Raw genomic sequence first — 16,537 nt, forward strand, 5'->3', positions numbered from 1 at the left:
GAAAGTCAGCACGTGGCCTGCCAACAGCACAGGGCATTCATGTAACACTTTGCACTCCGGTCACTTCTCAGCGCTATCTTCGTTATAAAAAGTAAAAGCAACTGAAAGGTTAAAGTTAAGCTGGCTGAGCAGCAAAGCAATAAACGAGAGCCACATAACATCAGCGTGCTATATCAAAGAGAGCTCCGTGAGTTAATGCGGGGGCCACCTGAGAAGTTCAGTATTACAGGAACTCGCCAGTGTGTGCATCTTAATATGCAAAATCTAATCACAGCTCACGATGCTGGTATTCAGAAGTGTCAAGTATTCAACTTTATGTGGTTAGAAACTCTTTGTGGTAGTACCGTAACACTCTTAGGAGAGTTAATATTAAAAGAAGCAAAAACAAACACTGAAATCTTTGAGTAGTAAGAATACTAATTTGAGACAGTAGTCTTAACTTTGCATTTCATTTGTCAGATTAAGAAAAAAAAAAACTAAAGCAACTAACACGGTGTATTAGAAAAATAAACTGTATTATGTTTGAAGACCACCTCTCCGTTTGATGGGTCCAGAATCAAATTAAATATTCACAGGAGAAATTCACACAAAAATGTAGGACTAGCAAATCTCATTTTTAGTACTAATGTACTCTGTACAAATGAGACACAGAACTCTAAGGAACATGAAAATTTACATATCCCTAAATGCCTGGAAACCAGGCAACATGCCTAAGAATAATTTAATTCCTCCAAATCTGCCTTGAAATTTTTGTTAGCTTTTCCTGGCAATGTAGGTCTTTTGGGGGGTGAAAAAAAATCCTCAACTAGTACGTTGGATAGATCTTTCCACCAGCTGCTGCCTATGGCTTGTTCTATTTCAACAACCCAGTGGGCCAGTTTGGTGAGATTTTTAACAGAATGGGGAATATTATATCCAACCCCTTGTTTTCCCTTTCTCCCTCTCTCCCTGTCTGTCTCTCTTCATTACTCCCTTCCCTACACAGTCCTCAGCAACCACCGGGGCCCCTGGTCACAGCACGCCTATGCAGATATGCAATGGTCCTGAAGAGGAGACACCATACTAAGAGGCCCCATGACGGGTCAAGGTTTTACCAACCTGAAAACCACGCTTCTGTTAGCCTGAGGCTAAATAATCTGTGCAAAGAGAAAAACTACCCCAAGGAACCTGATGACTGAGAGTAGCAATCCCCAACCCAGGTGCCAAAGACCTGGAGGTCTCTACTAATTCCCAACCCTCACTGTTTTTAAAAGGAGAAACTTAACTTTCTGTGTGAGAAGAGCTGTGCAGAATTCTGGGTCTTCGTCTGATTCAAAAACAAAACACAAAACAGGGCGCCTGGGGGCTCAGTAGGTTAAGCCTCTGCCTTTGGCTCAGGTCATGATCTCAGGGTCCTGGGATTGAGCCTTGCACCGGGCTCTCTGCTCAGTAGGGAGCCTGCTTCCCCATCTGTCTCCGCCTGCCTCTCTGCTACTTGTGATCTCCCTCTGTCAAATAAATAAAATCTTTAATAAATAAAATCAAAACAGAACAAAACAAAAAAACCAAAATCAGCAAAACCCTCATCTTCTGTGATGCTAGGATTATAAGAACACACCACATTCCTGTCTTCTGGGACTCCACAACATCAAGGCCAGGAAGATCAATCCATACAATTCAAGGTTGGCCACAAGTTGGCACCAGCTAAGCAGTTGGAGAGCAACGTTGTAAGAGAAGAGGGAGCACTGACTTGTCATCTGGGCGGCAACTGGACAGTGTCCTGTGGCCAAGTGCACAGCGGCCTTGGCGGGGGAAAAGGGGCAGGCACCTCAATCCCGACGCGGGCCACATACTTTCTCCTGACAGCCACACCCATTTTGAGGACTGTCACTGTCATCATGGTCATCACGGGCATCCTCTAACACTTACTGGGAGCTGCATGTGTATTAACTCACTCAACCATTGCCACCTAATGTTCATTAGGAACTACGCGTTCATCAACATGGTCGCTCTTCTCCATAACCCCAAGGCAGCACTATCAATAGTCTCATTTTGCAGAGGAGGAAACTGAGGCACAGAGAATTGAGTACCTTGGCCATGGTAACACTCAGCAACTGGAAGCTGGAATCCCAGTTCACATTCTAGCTGTCTGGCTCCAGGGCCACGACTCTTGACAGCACTAGAACCTACTGCCCAAATTCAACATGCTTTGCTGACCGAGTACAGCCCAGGTATGTCCACAGGGTCAAAGATGCAGATTCTTTGCCGGCACATTCTGACCCCCCTCAGATTAATCCCGAATGTCTGTTTTTTATTTACTCTCTGTGACAGTGGCCTCACTGATAGTGTTGGTGGCTCTTTTACAAACACACCTAACCAAAAAAGCCACTACAACTTGGCAAGAGTTCCATCAAGTTCAGGACCCAGTATCTTGGACAATGCAAATTTTCTTGCAAAGAGACTTCAGTAAAATGCATCCTTGCCAAAGAAATCTATAGACTAGTGAATGAGAGAATACTGGACACAAACTTCTGGAAGGCTGCCCACTTCTGGAATCCTGCCCACTTCTGCTCTATGAGCTGACACTTCTGCCACCTGTATCCCTCTTGGCATCTATGCCCTCTATGGATATCCCAGGCCCCTGACTACACAATTTCTAACAACTCAGCTCCTCCCTAGGGGAATACATGGAACATTAATCCATAGTCATACAACTATCTTATCTAGACAACAACAAGTTCTTTTTTCTCTTACCCTCACATTCTCTCCAGGACTGCAGAAGACTCAGCAGCCTGAGACACTGGCAGCACCTGTGTAATGTAACCTTCCTAGGGTCAGTCTGGAGCTGGAACTGCCCACACATCAACAGGATATATGCTGCCCAGATTATAAGACTATGCCTCCAATCTCTTTGGCTACATTCACCAGTCTGGTGAACTATTTCCACCTAGCTCCAACACAACTGTTAACACAGTAAAGGTTTTTATAGGTTTCTATACCCACCCATCCATAATTTAATGTTTTCAAATAAGCAATGCAATTTTATGATCTAGGTGCCAAGCTAGCGCGTAAGTTAAGTTACAGTAACAAAAGATAAAAAGGAATTTTATAAACAAGTAACTAACTTATTCTTACATAATATTGCATGCAGCAGTTCAAAATTTCTTTGATGGTAATTACCGTGTTCCAGTCTTTCAACCCTTTTAAAGTCTGCCCGCCTGCAACACCACTAATCGATGTATATTTTCTCGCTTTGCTAGGATACCATGCAATTCCCATTTTGTTCTCCAAAATAAAATTGTGTCTGATGCCTGACAATCAGCAACCCATGACTTCTTAATGCAAAAATGCCTGAATGTAAACTTTCAATTTAACCCTACAACCCACAGGTATTCTGGCAAAGAACCAAACAAAATTCTTTGAAAAGTCCTCTGACTATACTGACTTACTCATTCCCCTTTTACAAAGAACAAGGATTTAGCAAACGTGGTGAGGAGACAGGAATATAGGGCATTTTAAAATCACTTGAAGTAAATCAGGATACGCCTGTGATTCAATGAGCAGTTTGCCAGTGGGTCCCAGCACACAGTGGGTCTTCACCTCGGCTGCAAAGGCAACGGAGGGTTCCTGGGCTCACAGCCCATCCTTCCCTGCATTCCATCTCTCCACCCTCCCCGGGCTAGCTCTGAGTCTAGGGCAAGCTCCCAACCTAAATTCACTGTCTTTTAAAGACAAATCATCATTTAAAAATTTCTTCACCTGTCCAATACAAAGTCCTGGAAATCATAAAAATCAAAGAACAAACTTAGATTAAGCCTAAAGTAAAAGTCATCAGGTATCCTCAATCATTTTCAAACCAACCACAATGCCTTACTGACTGGGAAGCTCAGGGCGGAGTCCATGCTGTGGGCAAGCAGGCTGCCTAGGGCAAGACTCCTGGCTGCAGTCCTTTTTGGGCTGGAGGAGCAGTGGGGGTGGGCAGGACACGGGAAGAGCCCAGGTGAAACAACACGGAGGCAGGATCTTCCAGAAGGCAAAGTGATGACACAGAACTGGAACACTTCAGGAGGGGCAGAGAAGGGAGGCCCAGGTCCAACTGCAGTCCTCACAGGAGGCCAGCAGAAAGATGCTAGTGCTCTTGCTGCAGGTCCAGAGGGGCCTGAGAAACAGACCCCACCATCCAGGCAAGGCTGTGCATGGGGTTGACCGTTCCAGTTTCCTGCACCATCACAGGGAAAAGGCCCATGGAAATGGCTGTGGAACTGAATGAGATGATCTGCACCTCCTCCTCTTGTGAAAATACAATGCGATTTTGCAAAAGTCTTAACGAGATTAGTATAAGCACTGAGCTTCGGACAAAGGCAGCTGTCCCCATCACTGTCCGGATTTTTTACCTTGGGCAAGTTACTCAGATCTCTCTGTGGCACAATTTTATCATCTGTGAGACAGCTACAATGAGCAAACTTACACCTCCCGGGGTTACCATGAGAATTAAATGAAATTACATATATAAAGTGCTTACCTCCATGCTTGATAATTAGAACTTAATATAATTAACACCACCATAGTGTTTACTATGCGCCAGGCACAGCTCTTAAGAGTTTTGCATAGAACTCGATGAACCCTCACAACCATCCTAGATATAATTACTAACACTATTTTACAGATGAGAAAACAAGCACAGAAAAGTTAAAGACTTTGCCTGATGTTACATAGCTAGTAAACTGCAGCTATGTTATTACTGGTATCATTACTCCTATTTATTTATACTATTTATACTATTATTACTACCATTTATATGATCCTTACTTGAAACAGGAATATTTGCTACGAGTTTTTGTTTGCACTGCTTCTAAAGGCTTGCGAACTCTTGTAAAGGAATCCTCAAGTTAGCCTAAAATAAAACTCTCTGCTGTCCCTTTAACTCCTTTTCAGAGTAAGCAGACACAAAAAGCCTGCTTGTGGACTTTGCCCACCTACTTCTCTCCCTGCCCAAAGGAAAGGGGTGGCTCTGGAGGTCCAGGCAGAGGAGACATGGGAGGGGCCAAAACTCCACTACAGCAAGGTCTGGTGGAGGCTCTGCCCTCAAACAGGAAAAGAGTCCTTCATGGACTAAAAAGGTAGCTGAGTTCTGAGGCTTCAGCCCTAGGTCCTCTGGGGTCTGAGTCCAGGGTCTGGACCTCCTGGGTCCAGCCAGGAAGTAGAGGAGCAGCATGCCTGCCCAGGCACCTGGCTCTATTAACTCACTCTTGCACACCGGGGGAGTCTTCTCACACATCTGGGACTCTCTGGGGTGATCCTGAACCTGAAAACTATTTTGACGACAGGTGCCTGTGGGTATGTATTTGATTTACTTTAAGGAAAACAATGCTGGAAAGATAAAATCTCCAAAGATGTTTTCATAGCAGAATTTTTTTTCCCAGCAAAAAACTACGCTATGCTCATTATATACTTGGGGGGGGCGGTGGAAACCAACCAACATAAGCCAAACAGACAAGTTTATGAGTAATTATGTAGTCTATTTTTCAGCTCATTTGGCATAATGCACATGAAATAGCCTTTAATCGCCATTTTTTAAGGCAAGTAATTCCAATAAGAGAGTTGGCAGAAGCATAGCAAGAAATCACATTAGGATGGAGATGGAGGAGTCAGAGAAAAAAGCAATACCATGAATATTTTAAAAACTACTTACAACCTAAGTTCTCTATTAAAAACAGTCACAGAATTTATATTGTGCCTTCTAAGGTATAAAAACCAAATTGATAAGCCGTCCTTCCACTGGTAAGTAACCTCATTTTCTGAGAGCTTCACTAAGAGGCTCCATTCTCTTGAGTTCACTGACAAATTCCTGTTCCCTCCAAAACAGATCTGTGGGGAGCCCATTGAAATATATAACGTACAGAAAGAAGCATTTCCCATTTTCTTCTGCACGGTGTATGCCCCACAGGTGAGAGCCCAATGGCTCCCCACATAGGCAGCCATTATCTCAGCTCTTTATCATCTACCTGACCATAAAATCATTTTCTTTAAATCTGCTCATTCACCATCTCTTTATTCAATAAAACATATTTCGGGAATCACAAAATGCAAAGACAACAGAAGATGAACTGAAACTGTCCCTGTTTTAATGAGTAAGGGGTCAATCTTTCAGAATGGATGCCTTTTTAGAACCTGACCCACGAACCACCTAAGAAAAAAAGTAAATTCTGGACAACACATTACCTTAAAAATTACATGGCAATTATGGAAAAATGTAATTAACATGTATGGTCACTTTTAACAACACAAGATTCAGGCAGATGGTGTATGTTTACATTTAAGATACAAAATCCTTCAAAAATCGGCTGAGGTGCAAGTGGCATTTCCAGAAGATAAACGCATACTACCAGCACCACCACCAACAACCAAAACATCTATTAACATAATTTATTGTACCACTTCTGTTCCCCAAAACTAACTTTATACACTGTGGGGATTTCCTGATCTTAATAAATACGAATTTCAAAAAATAGCTAAGAAAAGACAATATAATTAATTGAAGGGAAGGGAAGTGCTTTTTCACCCTATCAGCATCACCCATGTGAAAGAACACAGTGATAACATCCTTTTACAAAAGCAGATAAAATAGCAGATAGACACGTGTACACTAGAGTTCTGTTATGCAACTGACAAGAACAGGTCCCAAATCAGGATGGAAGTTAAAAAGCAAAAGCACCTCACACTTTGAAAGCCAATATGAGGTAGACAGATCTTCCTCCCAATCACAAAAACCTATATACACTGTTAGGAATAAAGTAGTACTATCTACTACCTACCTGCGACAGGAATGTAAAAGCTGAAGAGGCCAGCAGTGACATAACCCAACAATTCTGCAAGGCAGGTAGTCGCCTCCACTGACCTTTCCAGTTTAAAGCTTGATTCTAAACCAAACACATTTTCTCAAACTTTAGAGGGACACTGCCTGCCCCCCAACAACTTTTAGGGTTTTTTCTTTGTAACAACCAAAACACTTGCTTCCCAAAATTTAAGCAACTTCTGTTTCTAAGAAACTACCCTCTATTGATTTGAACTGTTTATTTCGAGGACTGTGTGAGCTAACAAAAACCTGTTTGATATTTTGAGGGGAGGGGGTTCTTCTTTGCAGATAAAAGCTGTTTGTGGTCTTCTCTGCAGAACTCACCAAATTCCCAATGATTTGCACCTTGAAGATCCATTACTCTTAACAACGTGCCTCAGATATGAGCCTGTCTTCTCCGATCTTTTCTAGCTAATACCTACCCATCTTTAGAGTTGCAAAACGAAACCCGAGCTAATGAAACATTTAAATACAATTCAACATAAATGCCTGGGTCAATAAGCTCTGTGAATGTCCCGCCTAACAACTAAAACCTGAACCTCATTACGCTGAAATGACAATCTTATGCTGCACTCAAAACCCGGAACTGCTTCACCCAGTCGTACTTCACACTGAATGACAAAGAGAAAAAGAACAGAACAGAAAAAGAAAAAAGGGGGGGGAAAGTGCTGCTTCCACAGTCATAAAAGCTCCAAATAAAAAGTAAACTCATACTGGGCTACCAACCGTGCTGCAGCTCCATCAGGGATTAACGGTGGAAGTGAGACCTTTTCGATATTAATAGCTCTCAGAGAAGCCCAAGAAATTCCCCAAATCCAGTTCACACGCGTTCTGCGTTCAACATGTAACAGCCATTGCACTCACACCCTTCCAGTTCATGCTCAAATTCTGGTTACCGAAGTATGTATCTGTACAGGAGGGGCAAGCCTGAGCTTTTCAGTTCTCTTTGTCTTGTGATCTGCGGGGCAGTTTCTGCTCTTGGGAAGTGTTAGAGCTGTGGCTGCCAGACAATTCCCCACGATATTTTAGCTCGGGCTTGCCATACTCTTGCTCTCCCTTGCCGGCTCCATATTGCTGGGCAGGTCCCACCAGTCTCGACCCGCGATAAAGCTGGGTTTCCGGGCTGTTGGAGGACCCCATCAAATATGCCTCCAAAAACCTGTCCAGGCCCAGACGGCACTAGACGCCTTTTGGGCCCCAGCGACCAGCCTCCCCGAGGAGCACTTCCCCCACCCCGGAAGAGGAGGAAGGCAAACTTCGGAGGGCGGGGGCTCCCGGCGAGCTCCGGGGACCACCGCCGCCCCACCCGCTCGGAAGAACGGCCGGAGCAGCGACCCTGGTTGCAGCTGGAGGACGCGGGGGAGACTCCGCTCCTTCCCGCTAACTCAAAGGCAACGGTCTGGGCGCTCTCCTCCGGTGGAGGACCCCGGAAAACTGCAGCAAGGCGACAGTAAGGACCCTCAGAAGTGTGCGGTAACCAAGGGGTGGGGACAAGCCCGAGATCGCCTGCAACTCGGGGGACGAACGAGTCCGGCGGCGTGCAGAGCCAGCTCGTTAGAGGACCGGGGAAACGGGAGCTCAGCAGCCGCCGGAGCACGCAGAACGCTGGCCGAGAACCGGCGATGCCGGCGGCTGGCCCGCTTTCCCCCGGCTCGGCTCTGCAGAAGCGGCGGCTGGTGACAGGAAGAGAACGGCGGCAGCCGCGCGCGCACGCACCGCCTCCCCCTCCCGGGCACACACACACCCGGACCCGCTGCCGCCGCCTACCTACCCCGCCGGCCGGCTTCCTTCCTCTGCGGGGCCCAGGCTGCAGCGGCGGCTTCCGACGCGCCTCTGACCCGGCCCCGACCCGCCTGTCGTTCCCGATCCGAGCTCTGCGGCTCCAACCCGCTAGCCCGCCGCCCTCGTCGCGGCCGCTTCCTCCAACTCCGCTCCAGCTGCTCGCGACTCCTCTCCGTCAGCCCGGAGCTCCGGCGCCCAGCCCCGGCCCCGCCTCCGGCCCGGCCCAGCGCGCCCCGCCCCCGAGCCCGAGCCAACCAGCGCGCACGTCTCCGCCCCTCTCCGCTGGCGCCGCGCCCTCCGCCGCTGCCACTCACTGTGCCGGCCTGCGAGCCGGGCGGCCGGAGGGGTGGAGCTCCGGTTCTGCGGACCCTTCCTGCGGCCGGGCTAGCCTTCCGCCCCCGGCCGCGGGGATGCCCCGGACCGCGGGACCGCGCGCCACCTCCGCGGTAGAGCGCTCTGGGTCTGTGCCTGCCCGCGGCATCGCCAGCTGCCGGTGTCTCCGAGACCAGAGACGGTGGGGCTGGGAGAGAGGTGGAGGGCGAGTTCAGACTTAGGGGCTGCGTCTTTAATCAGAGTGTCTGGAGACGAACTCCATCCAGCCTCTTTAGAGCCCTCAGCGCCCTAGCCGAGTGCCAGGAGCGGGGAGGACTCAGATTCCAGGGCTCGTCAAGGCGGGAAGGCCATGCAATTCCCAGCCTCTCCAGCACGGCCTCGGGAGTGGGCGGAAAAACCACGCCACCCGCGTGGCGCCCGGGGGTGAACGAAGGGTGAAAGGGTGAGCCGGAGGGGCTGGTGCCCGCAGGCTGCCGCGAGCTCCAGCAGCCCGGCACCGCTGCCACCAGGAGCCAGGCGGGCCCACGAAAAGGAAAGAGCGTTTAATGAGGAGGGCGCACGCTGACTGATCCCTTCCAGCCTCTACATCACCGAGCAAATGTAGGTCGATCAAGCGGACCATGGCCCCTCTCCTTGCTCAGAGTGTCGGCAGTGGAAGATCTCGTAAATTATACTGTCCCATAAATTCGCTTCCAAATGCAGATTAGCCCACTAACAATCATTACTAAGTTGCTCAAAAAATGTGATGTTGGTTCAGACCTTCCAATGACGGGTAAGATGCACTGCGAGCAACTTGGGTTCTGTCTGCCCTTTACTATTAAGCCCCGTTAAGAGTCCGCTGTTTCGACCTCTTTTTCCAGATTCCTCTTTCAGCAGTTTTGAGATCCGCACCCACCCAGTCTGCTTGCCCTAGAGCACTTTCTTTAGCTCTCTCCCCATTTCCTTGCAAGGATATTCCTTTTTTTTTTTTTTAAACAAGCATTTAAACTTTTGTCAAACTCTGAATTTGGTGCTTATTCCCATGAGTGTTGGAAGTAAAGAACACCGTGAAATGTCTGTCTTGATTATCCTCAGAGAATAAAATCATTTTTAAAGGTGACTCACACTCTAACAGAAGAGTTAGTTCCACTTCAGGTATCAGGTATTGGCCTTTCTATTATTCCAACATGTCTCTTGAAATGGAGGCAGAGAGCTACCCACATGTTTAAGAATCCACTTAATCTGAAAGTTTACCCAAGCGACGTCCTTTCCACCTACTCTATGAAATGGAGGGCCTCATTTATTGTTTGCCTGAGCTTTGTAACTGAAATGAGGTGTCTCATCCTGTGATAGAATTACTTTGACCCAATCCGATAAGCTGAGCTGTAAGTGGTATGATGTTTACAGTATTTCCTTAAGGCTTGGGTCTGAAGAAACCCTACCAGCCATCTCCTCCTTTTTGTACGTGAGGAAATCCTGGAAAGGGACTTAGTATCGTTAGGATGGGGTTCTATTCCCCCCAAACCTAAAACCGCATGAAATCTTTAATTAAGTTTCCTTTTTTAGATGGTTTTCAGCAATTTATGTTATATCTTCTTTCATCTTTTCCATCATACTGGACCACAGAGTTTAGGTCCAAAGAGTATTCCATGGGAGGACAATAGGGCTCTTTTTTGATAAACTAAGTTCAGTCTTTGTTTCATCTGTATTGATACCTGCCCCCCCATCACTAACAATAGCTTTTTTGTTTCCATTTTCCACTGATTTCTATGAATAAAAAGCAACAGAACAGCAGTACCCAGACTGTAAAATAAAGCTTTTTCCTAAATAAAATCTTATAAGCTACATGGTGAGGCCAAGGGGAACCTCTAGGTCTTTGGGCAAGCGTTGTTATTCTCTCCTGGGGAAGTGTTGGAAATGCAAATTCTCTGTCCTTACTGAATCAGAAATGCTGGGGCTGGAGCCTCCCAATGTTTAAGTAAGCCTTGCAAGTTGCCTCACACAAGAGGAGGTTTGAGAGCCTCTGCTCTAGGCCTAGGGCATCTAGGCACACAGACTGAAAACCACCGCAAGGAAATGCTTGAATGGCCACAGAAACACCACCGTCCCATTCAGTAGCAGCCAAACTACTGGCTGCCACGTGGTGCTACCACTACCACCAAGGAGCTCAAAGTGTCTAAGAATGTACAATTTCTTAAAGGGATGTCATATACATTTGGTGACAATGAAGGTGGTTTGAAGTCAGACCTAACAAAGACAAGGACCCCCAAGCAACGTGAAAGGCTTCCAGCAGTCATAGCAAGCTAGGGGTCCTCACTAAAGATGACTGGCAGGATACTTTCTCATTTGCCACCATCACTCCAGCTACTGTAATAATGTGAGGGCTAGAATATAATTCCTTTAGACTCAAAACCCAAGTATGTAGTTTAGGGTTCAAAAACCAAAATATAGGGACACCTGGGTGGCTCAGTTGGTTAAGCGGCTGCCTTCAGCTCAGGTCATGATCCCAGCGTCCTGGAATCAAGTCCCACATGGGGCTCCTTGCTCAGCAGGGAGCCTGCTTCTCCCTCTGCCTCTGCCTGCCATTCTGTCTGCCTGTGCTCGCTCTCTCTCCCTCTCTCTCTCTGATAAATAAATAAACTCTTAAAAAAAAAAGACAGCCAAAATATAGCAAATACAACAAATGCCTTTGAGCCTTATTTCTCAAAGAGAGGTCTGTAAACCAGCAGCACCGGCACCATCTAGGAGGTTCTTAGAGATGAAGCATGCTAGGCACTATCCCAGACCTACTGAATCACAATTTGCATTTTAACAAAACCCCCAGGTGACCGATGTGCAATATACAGGTTGCAAAGCTGTGTCTCAGCAGGGGTCCTCAATTCTGGCTATAGCCCTTGTAATTGCCTGGGAAATGTATATAAATCCTGATGCCTTGTCTGCACCCCAGAGAGAGTATATCAAAACCTCTGTGGGCACAACACAGGCATCCCTCCAGTGTGAAGGTGGGATGAAGAAGCACTGCCCTGGAGGATCCAGGTAGGAAAGATGCCATCAGGAAAGCCAGCTGGGAGAGATGGAGCCCAAATGGCTGATCTTACAGGAAGCAGCTGGTACTAGCGTTCAATGGTTGTTACCACACAGGAGCATGAGCCCAGATTTGCCAGACCTTCCAGTTTTCACAGAGAAGCTGGAAACCCAGATTTGTATGGGCAATTTCTCAACTCCTAAATGCTGGCAATTAATTCAACATCTTTTGAAACCTAGGTTAGCCCACACGATGACCACCAGTTTATGGATTTATGATGCCTTACCTCATAAAATTAGGTGGACCTCAACCAAAAAAGGACACCCAACAGGACAACTAATTTGTTGAAATGTCAAACTTCTGGTCTACAGGCCCATGCATTTTCAGTCTTCCGTTCTCTATGGCACCAAACATTGCAGGCACTCAACAGCTGAGAGAGGGCAGCAGTGAGATCCCCCGACGCCCCCCAACCAAGCCACGCTGGGGCCCAACACTAAGGAATGTGGCCTAATATTTCTGTTTTCCCTTTCTCCTGCCTTGATAGCTGAAATGCTTTTTGGGTGAAGGGGCAGAGGTGGGGGCAGTCAATCCTTGTGTTACTTAGCTTAAGGTCTTCCTATTATGAGTTAACTAGGTTAAGCACATACTAGGAGAAACATGAACAAGCTGTTAACCATGGTGAAGTACTAGAAAGAATGGCAACTTCTGACTGTACCCCAGAGAACATGTCAGGTCATAATGACCTGGACCTTAAGTTCTCTGATCACCATCTGTTCTCTGGGCATTCCTATCTAATATTTTAGTGTCCAAATCCTCAAACTGTTGGGAAGCAGATCCAAGAAATCAACCAGTATGAGATGCAAGTGAATGAGCAAACTTCGGGGTAGTTTCAGTTACATTTTACTCCATAACTGTTCTCAAAATCCCTTGAAATAAGAAGCTGGCCTTTAAAAAAAAAAAAAAAAAAAAAAAAGTTACAATACAGTAATCTCAGTAGAGCTGATAAAATGTGAAACATAGAAACAAATTTCTGCTTAGTTATTTTCCTGAATGCAAGGGCCACTTTTTACTTTTGTGTAACTCTGGCAGCTAACAGACTTACTGGTACATATCGGGCACTCAGCAAGGGAGAAAGGCCAGGAAAGCTCACGGAAATGCAATGCAAATTCCTGTATTTGTGACTGTTAGAACACTAGTATGCAAGTGTGAATCAGAAAGAACCTCTGAGAGTCCCAGTAAGTCAGAGCCAGGCTGGGGACAGAGCAGGTCCCCCCACATACACGGAAAAATGAACTTCAGTGCTGATGTCCCACCAAATAAAGCCTGGAAATGAGCCATAGACCTAAAAATTTCAAAGACAACAAAACTCCTAAGAGAAAGTATACACTTAGAAAAGATTTCTTAAAAATTAGGACACAAAAGTGTCAACTATAACAGAAAAAAAATCGATAAACTGAATTTCATTGAAACTGAAACATTTGGGGGGACCTGAGTTGCTCAATCACTTGGGCGTTCAACTCTTCATTTCAGCTCACATCATGATCTCAGGGTCATGAGATCAAGCTCCGTGTTGGGCTCAACACTTGGTATGGAGTCTGAGATTCTTTCTCTTCCTCTGCCCGCCCCCACTCATTTTCTCTCTCTCTCTCTCTCTCTCTCAAATAAATAAAATCTTAAATCGAAATGTTGTTCTCTTCAAATGACACTGTTACAAAAACAAAAAGTCACATCTTGGGAGAAAATATTTGCAAAATGTGTACCCAACAAAGGACTTGTATTAAGAGTATATAAAGAATGGGGTGCCTGGGTGGCTCAGTGGGCTCTGGTCATGATCCCAGGGTCCTGGGATCGAGCCCCACATCGGGCTCTCTGCTCTGCGGGGAGCCTGCTTCCTTCTCTCTTGCTCTCTCTGCCTGCCTCTCTGCCTACTTGTGATCTCTATCTGTCAAATAAATAAATAAGTAAATAATCTTTTTTTTAAAAAAAAGAGTACATTAAGAAGTCTCACAGCACAATAACGAAAAAGCAAATACATTTTTTCAAAATCGACGAAGTTTTAAACACTTTACCAAAGATGATATATGGATGGCAAATAAACTCATATATATATATAGAAGTTACACATCTTTAGTTATTAGAGAAATGCAAATTAAAACCACAAGGGGAAGACTCAAATAGAAATTTGTATGCCAATGTCTGTAACAGCATTATTCACAACTGCCAAAAGCTGGAAACAACCCAAGTGTTCATCAACCAATTAATGCATGAGCAAATGTGGTATATCCATACAATAAAATAGTATTTAGTCATAAAAAAGGAATGGAGCTCTGATCCACACCACAATGCGGAGGAGCCTTGGAAGCATTTGGTGTAAACAGGGATATTTCCTCCTGGCTCTGGAATGCCTTCTTGACATGTCCCAGGCACCCAGTGGAGTACACCTCCCATGTAAACAGCATGTTTGTATCTCCCACCCTCAGGAACTTTCTCCTTGGTGCTGTCTCCCTCTTACTTTCTGATATTCCTTTACATGGACTCTGTGAAACTACCTCGCTTTGATTAAAAATCTTTTACAAAGCTTACAGGACACTTAGCTTTCAGCTTTCTGAACTAACATCACACTCCAGGCTTGCCTCTTAGAAACTAAAACAGACTTAGTGGATATAAGATTTTCTTCATCACTGTTTACAGGCTCTCTCTCTGTCACACACCCAAGACACACACACACACACACACACACACAATGCTACATCATGTGTTGTTAACACAGATTTCTTTCTCAGACTGCCACTTTTTCCCAACCTTCTGGAGCCACCTTACTCCAACACAAGCAACCCACTTAGATCCATACGCATGTGTCAGCTGAGCTAAGAAAGCAATTCTGAAACATTCTACTATTTTTTTTTATTTGAAAACGAGCTTGCATTTGAAAAGTGACAAGTGTAAATACAATGAGAAGCAAGCAAATAAATTGTATTTTTGGATGATTCAAGTGAGTGGAAATTTAACCCATAGTTGATTATATTCCACACCCAAGCTCTGAGTGCTGGCACGAATTGTCAGAGTGCTGTTACAGCTGTCTGGGTAAAAGGATTTGCTTAAATATGCTCGTGTTGGCCCTGCCAGCATGAAAATTAAGGGCAAAGTCATACCGATAGATAATGAGCCCTTTATCAAGGAAACTGTGTTGGACAATCTCAGTGCTCAGAAAGAATTTTTCAAAAGAAACTCTAGCCTTTGTTCCCTCCACTGGAGGAGATCCAGAACTGTCAGAGCTTCTGACAGAACCTAGCCTAAGTATTCAGACAGCCTTGCAGAATAAAGGAAACACATTACCATCAGCCTCCCCAATCCAGCTCCAAGCACACAGCCTTTTCTCTGGGTCCTGCCAAGCTGTGTATGCAAAGAAAACACTTTAGATCAGGTAAGGCTGTATTCTGACAGGACCAATTTTTCTAAAATTGGTTAGAGTCTTTTTCTTTAACACTCAAAATACTTGCTGGGTGGATATATCATGTTTACAAGGATTTCCTTTCTTTGGTTATGAATAAGATGCATCTTGAAGGAATGACCGACCACTCAGAATTTAGGATGTTTTGTAGATTATCAGTTTCTTTAGCCACTTAGGTCTTCTGTTTTCTGTTTTAAGAAGGGTGTTGTGCTTATGATGGCTTTTGTACTGGATTTCAGTGTTTAAAGAGGACTTTCACGTGAACTATTTTATTTGATGCGCCCCGGGCCCTGGGCTGCAGGCAGAGCATGTGTCGTGATTTCCATTTTACAGATGAAGAAACAGACTCAGAGAGAGGCTGTGTGATTTGGCCCAGGTCCCACTGATGGTAAGCAGCAGAAGCGAATCTCCACTTGGGCCTTCTGCCTTGGGGACTGTAGTCCCTGCTGCCTCACTCTTCAGTGATACCTTCCCCGTTCTCGTTAATAAGCCTCTTATCCTGAATTTGTGACAGGCCAGTTCGAGGCAACTTTGTCCTAACCACTGCAATTATCAACTCATTTATCATCACCACCAATCAAGGAGAAACTCTAAAAGGGCTCCCAAGGGCACCTGGGTGGCTCAGTATGTTAGGCCTCTGCCTTCACCTCAGGTCATGATCTTGGGGTCCTGGGATCAAGCCCCATATCAGGCTCTCTTGGTGGGGAGCCTGCTTCCCCCCTCTTTCTGCCTGCCTCTTGCCTACTTGCGATCTCTCTCTCTCTCTTTGAAATAAATAAATAAAATCTTAAAAAAAAAAAAAAAAAAAAAGGGCTCCCAAACGATCTGGGTTCATCAACTTAGAATTTCAGACCTCTGGGACTGCCTGGTCTCTCTCCTTGGGCAATCCTGAATTACAGAGCTGCCAAGTGCCTTCGGCCTCTACCTTACCTTGTTCTTTTTCAGATAAGAAAACTGAGTCCCAGAGAAATTAGGTAACCATCTCGTGCTACAAAATTAGCTGATGCTCCAAGCCACCAGCTCCTGAGTGCCAGCATCATGAAAAGTCCCTGAGCCTCCCTGACTCAGGCATTCACCTCCCTCATGCAGCTTGTGGCCTCCCTGGTATCACTGGGGCTTAGTTAGTGCCTGG

The 16,537-nt window shown here is 45.7% G+C and overlaps 2 protein-coding genes across 2 annotated transcripts in view; one reads left to right on the top strand and one right to left on the bottom strand.

The window, feature by feature from the left end:
• Positions 1–8,693, bottom strand: part of PIK3R1 (phosphoinositide-3-kinase regulatory subunit 1) — an 85,412-nt gene extending 76,719 nt beyond the window's left edge. Inside the window, exon 1 of the mRNA XM_044267821.1 lies at positions 8,607–8,693. The gene's annotated coding sequence lies outside the window, so the exon portion shown is untranslated. The remainder of the gene's footprint in view (positions 1–8,606) is intronic.
• Positions 8,458–9,171, top strand: LOC122889549 (vegetative cell wall protein gp1-like). The gene has a single exon (XM_044224830.1). The coding sequence runs from the start codon at positions 8,458–8,460 to the stop codon at positions 9,169–9,171; it is 714 nt and encodes a 237-aa protein (XP_044080765.1).
• The last annotated feature ends 7,366 nt before the right edge of the window (positions 9,172–16,537 follow it).

The sequence above is a fragment of the Neovison vison genome, chromosome 1 (genome assembly GCF_020171115.1).
Source record: "Neovison vison isolate M4711 chromosome 1, ASM_NN_V1, whole genome shotgun sequence".
Lineage (NCBI taxonomy): Eukaryota > Metazoa > Chordata > Mammalia > Carnivora > Mustelidae > Neogale > Neogale vison.

Coding starts and splice junctions, on each gene's coding strand:
- LOC122889549 (XM_044224830.1), top strand. CDS start 8,458: ATGCCGGCGGCTGGCCCGCTTTCCCCCGGCTCGGCTCTGCAGAAGCGG.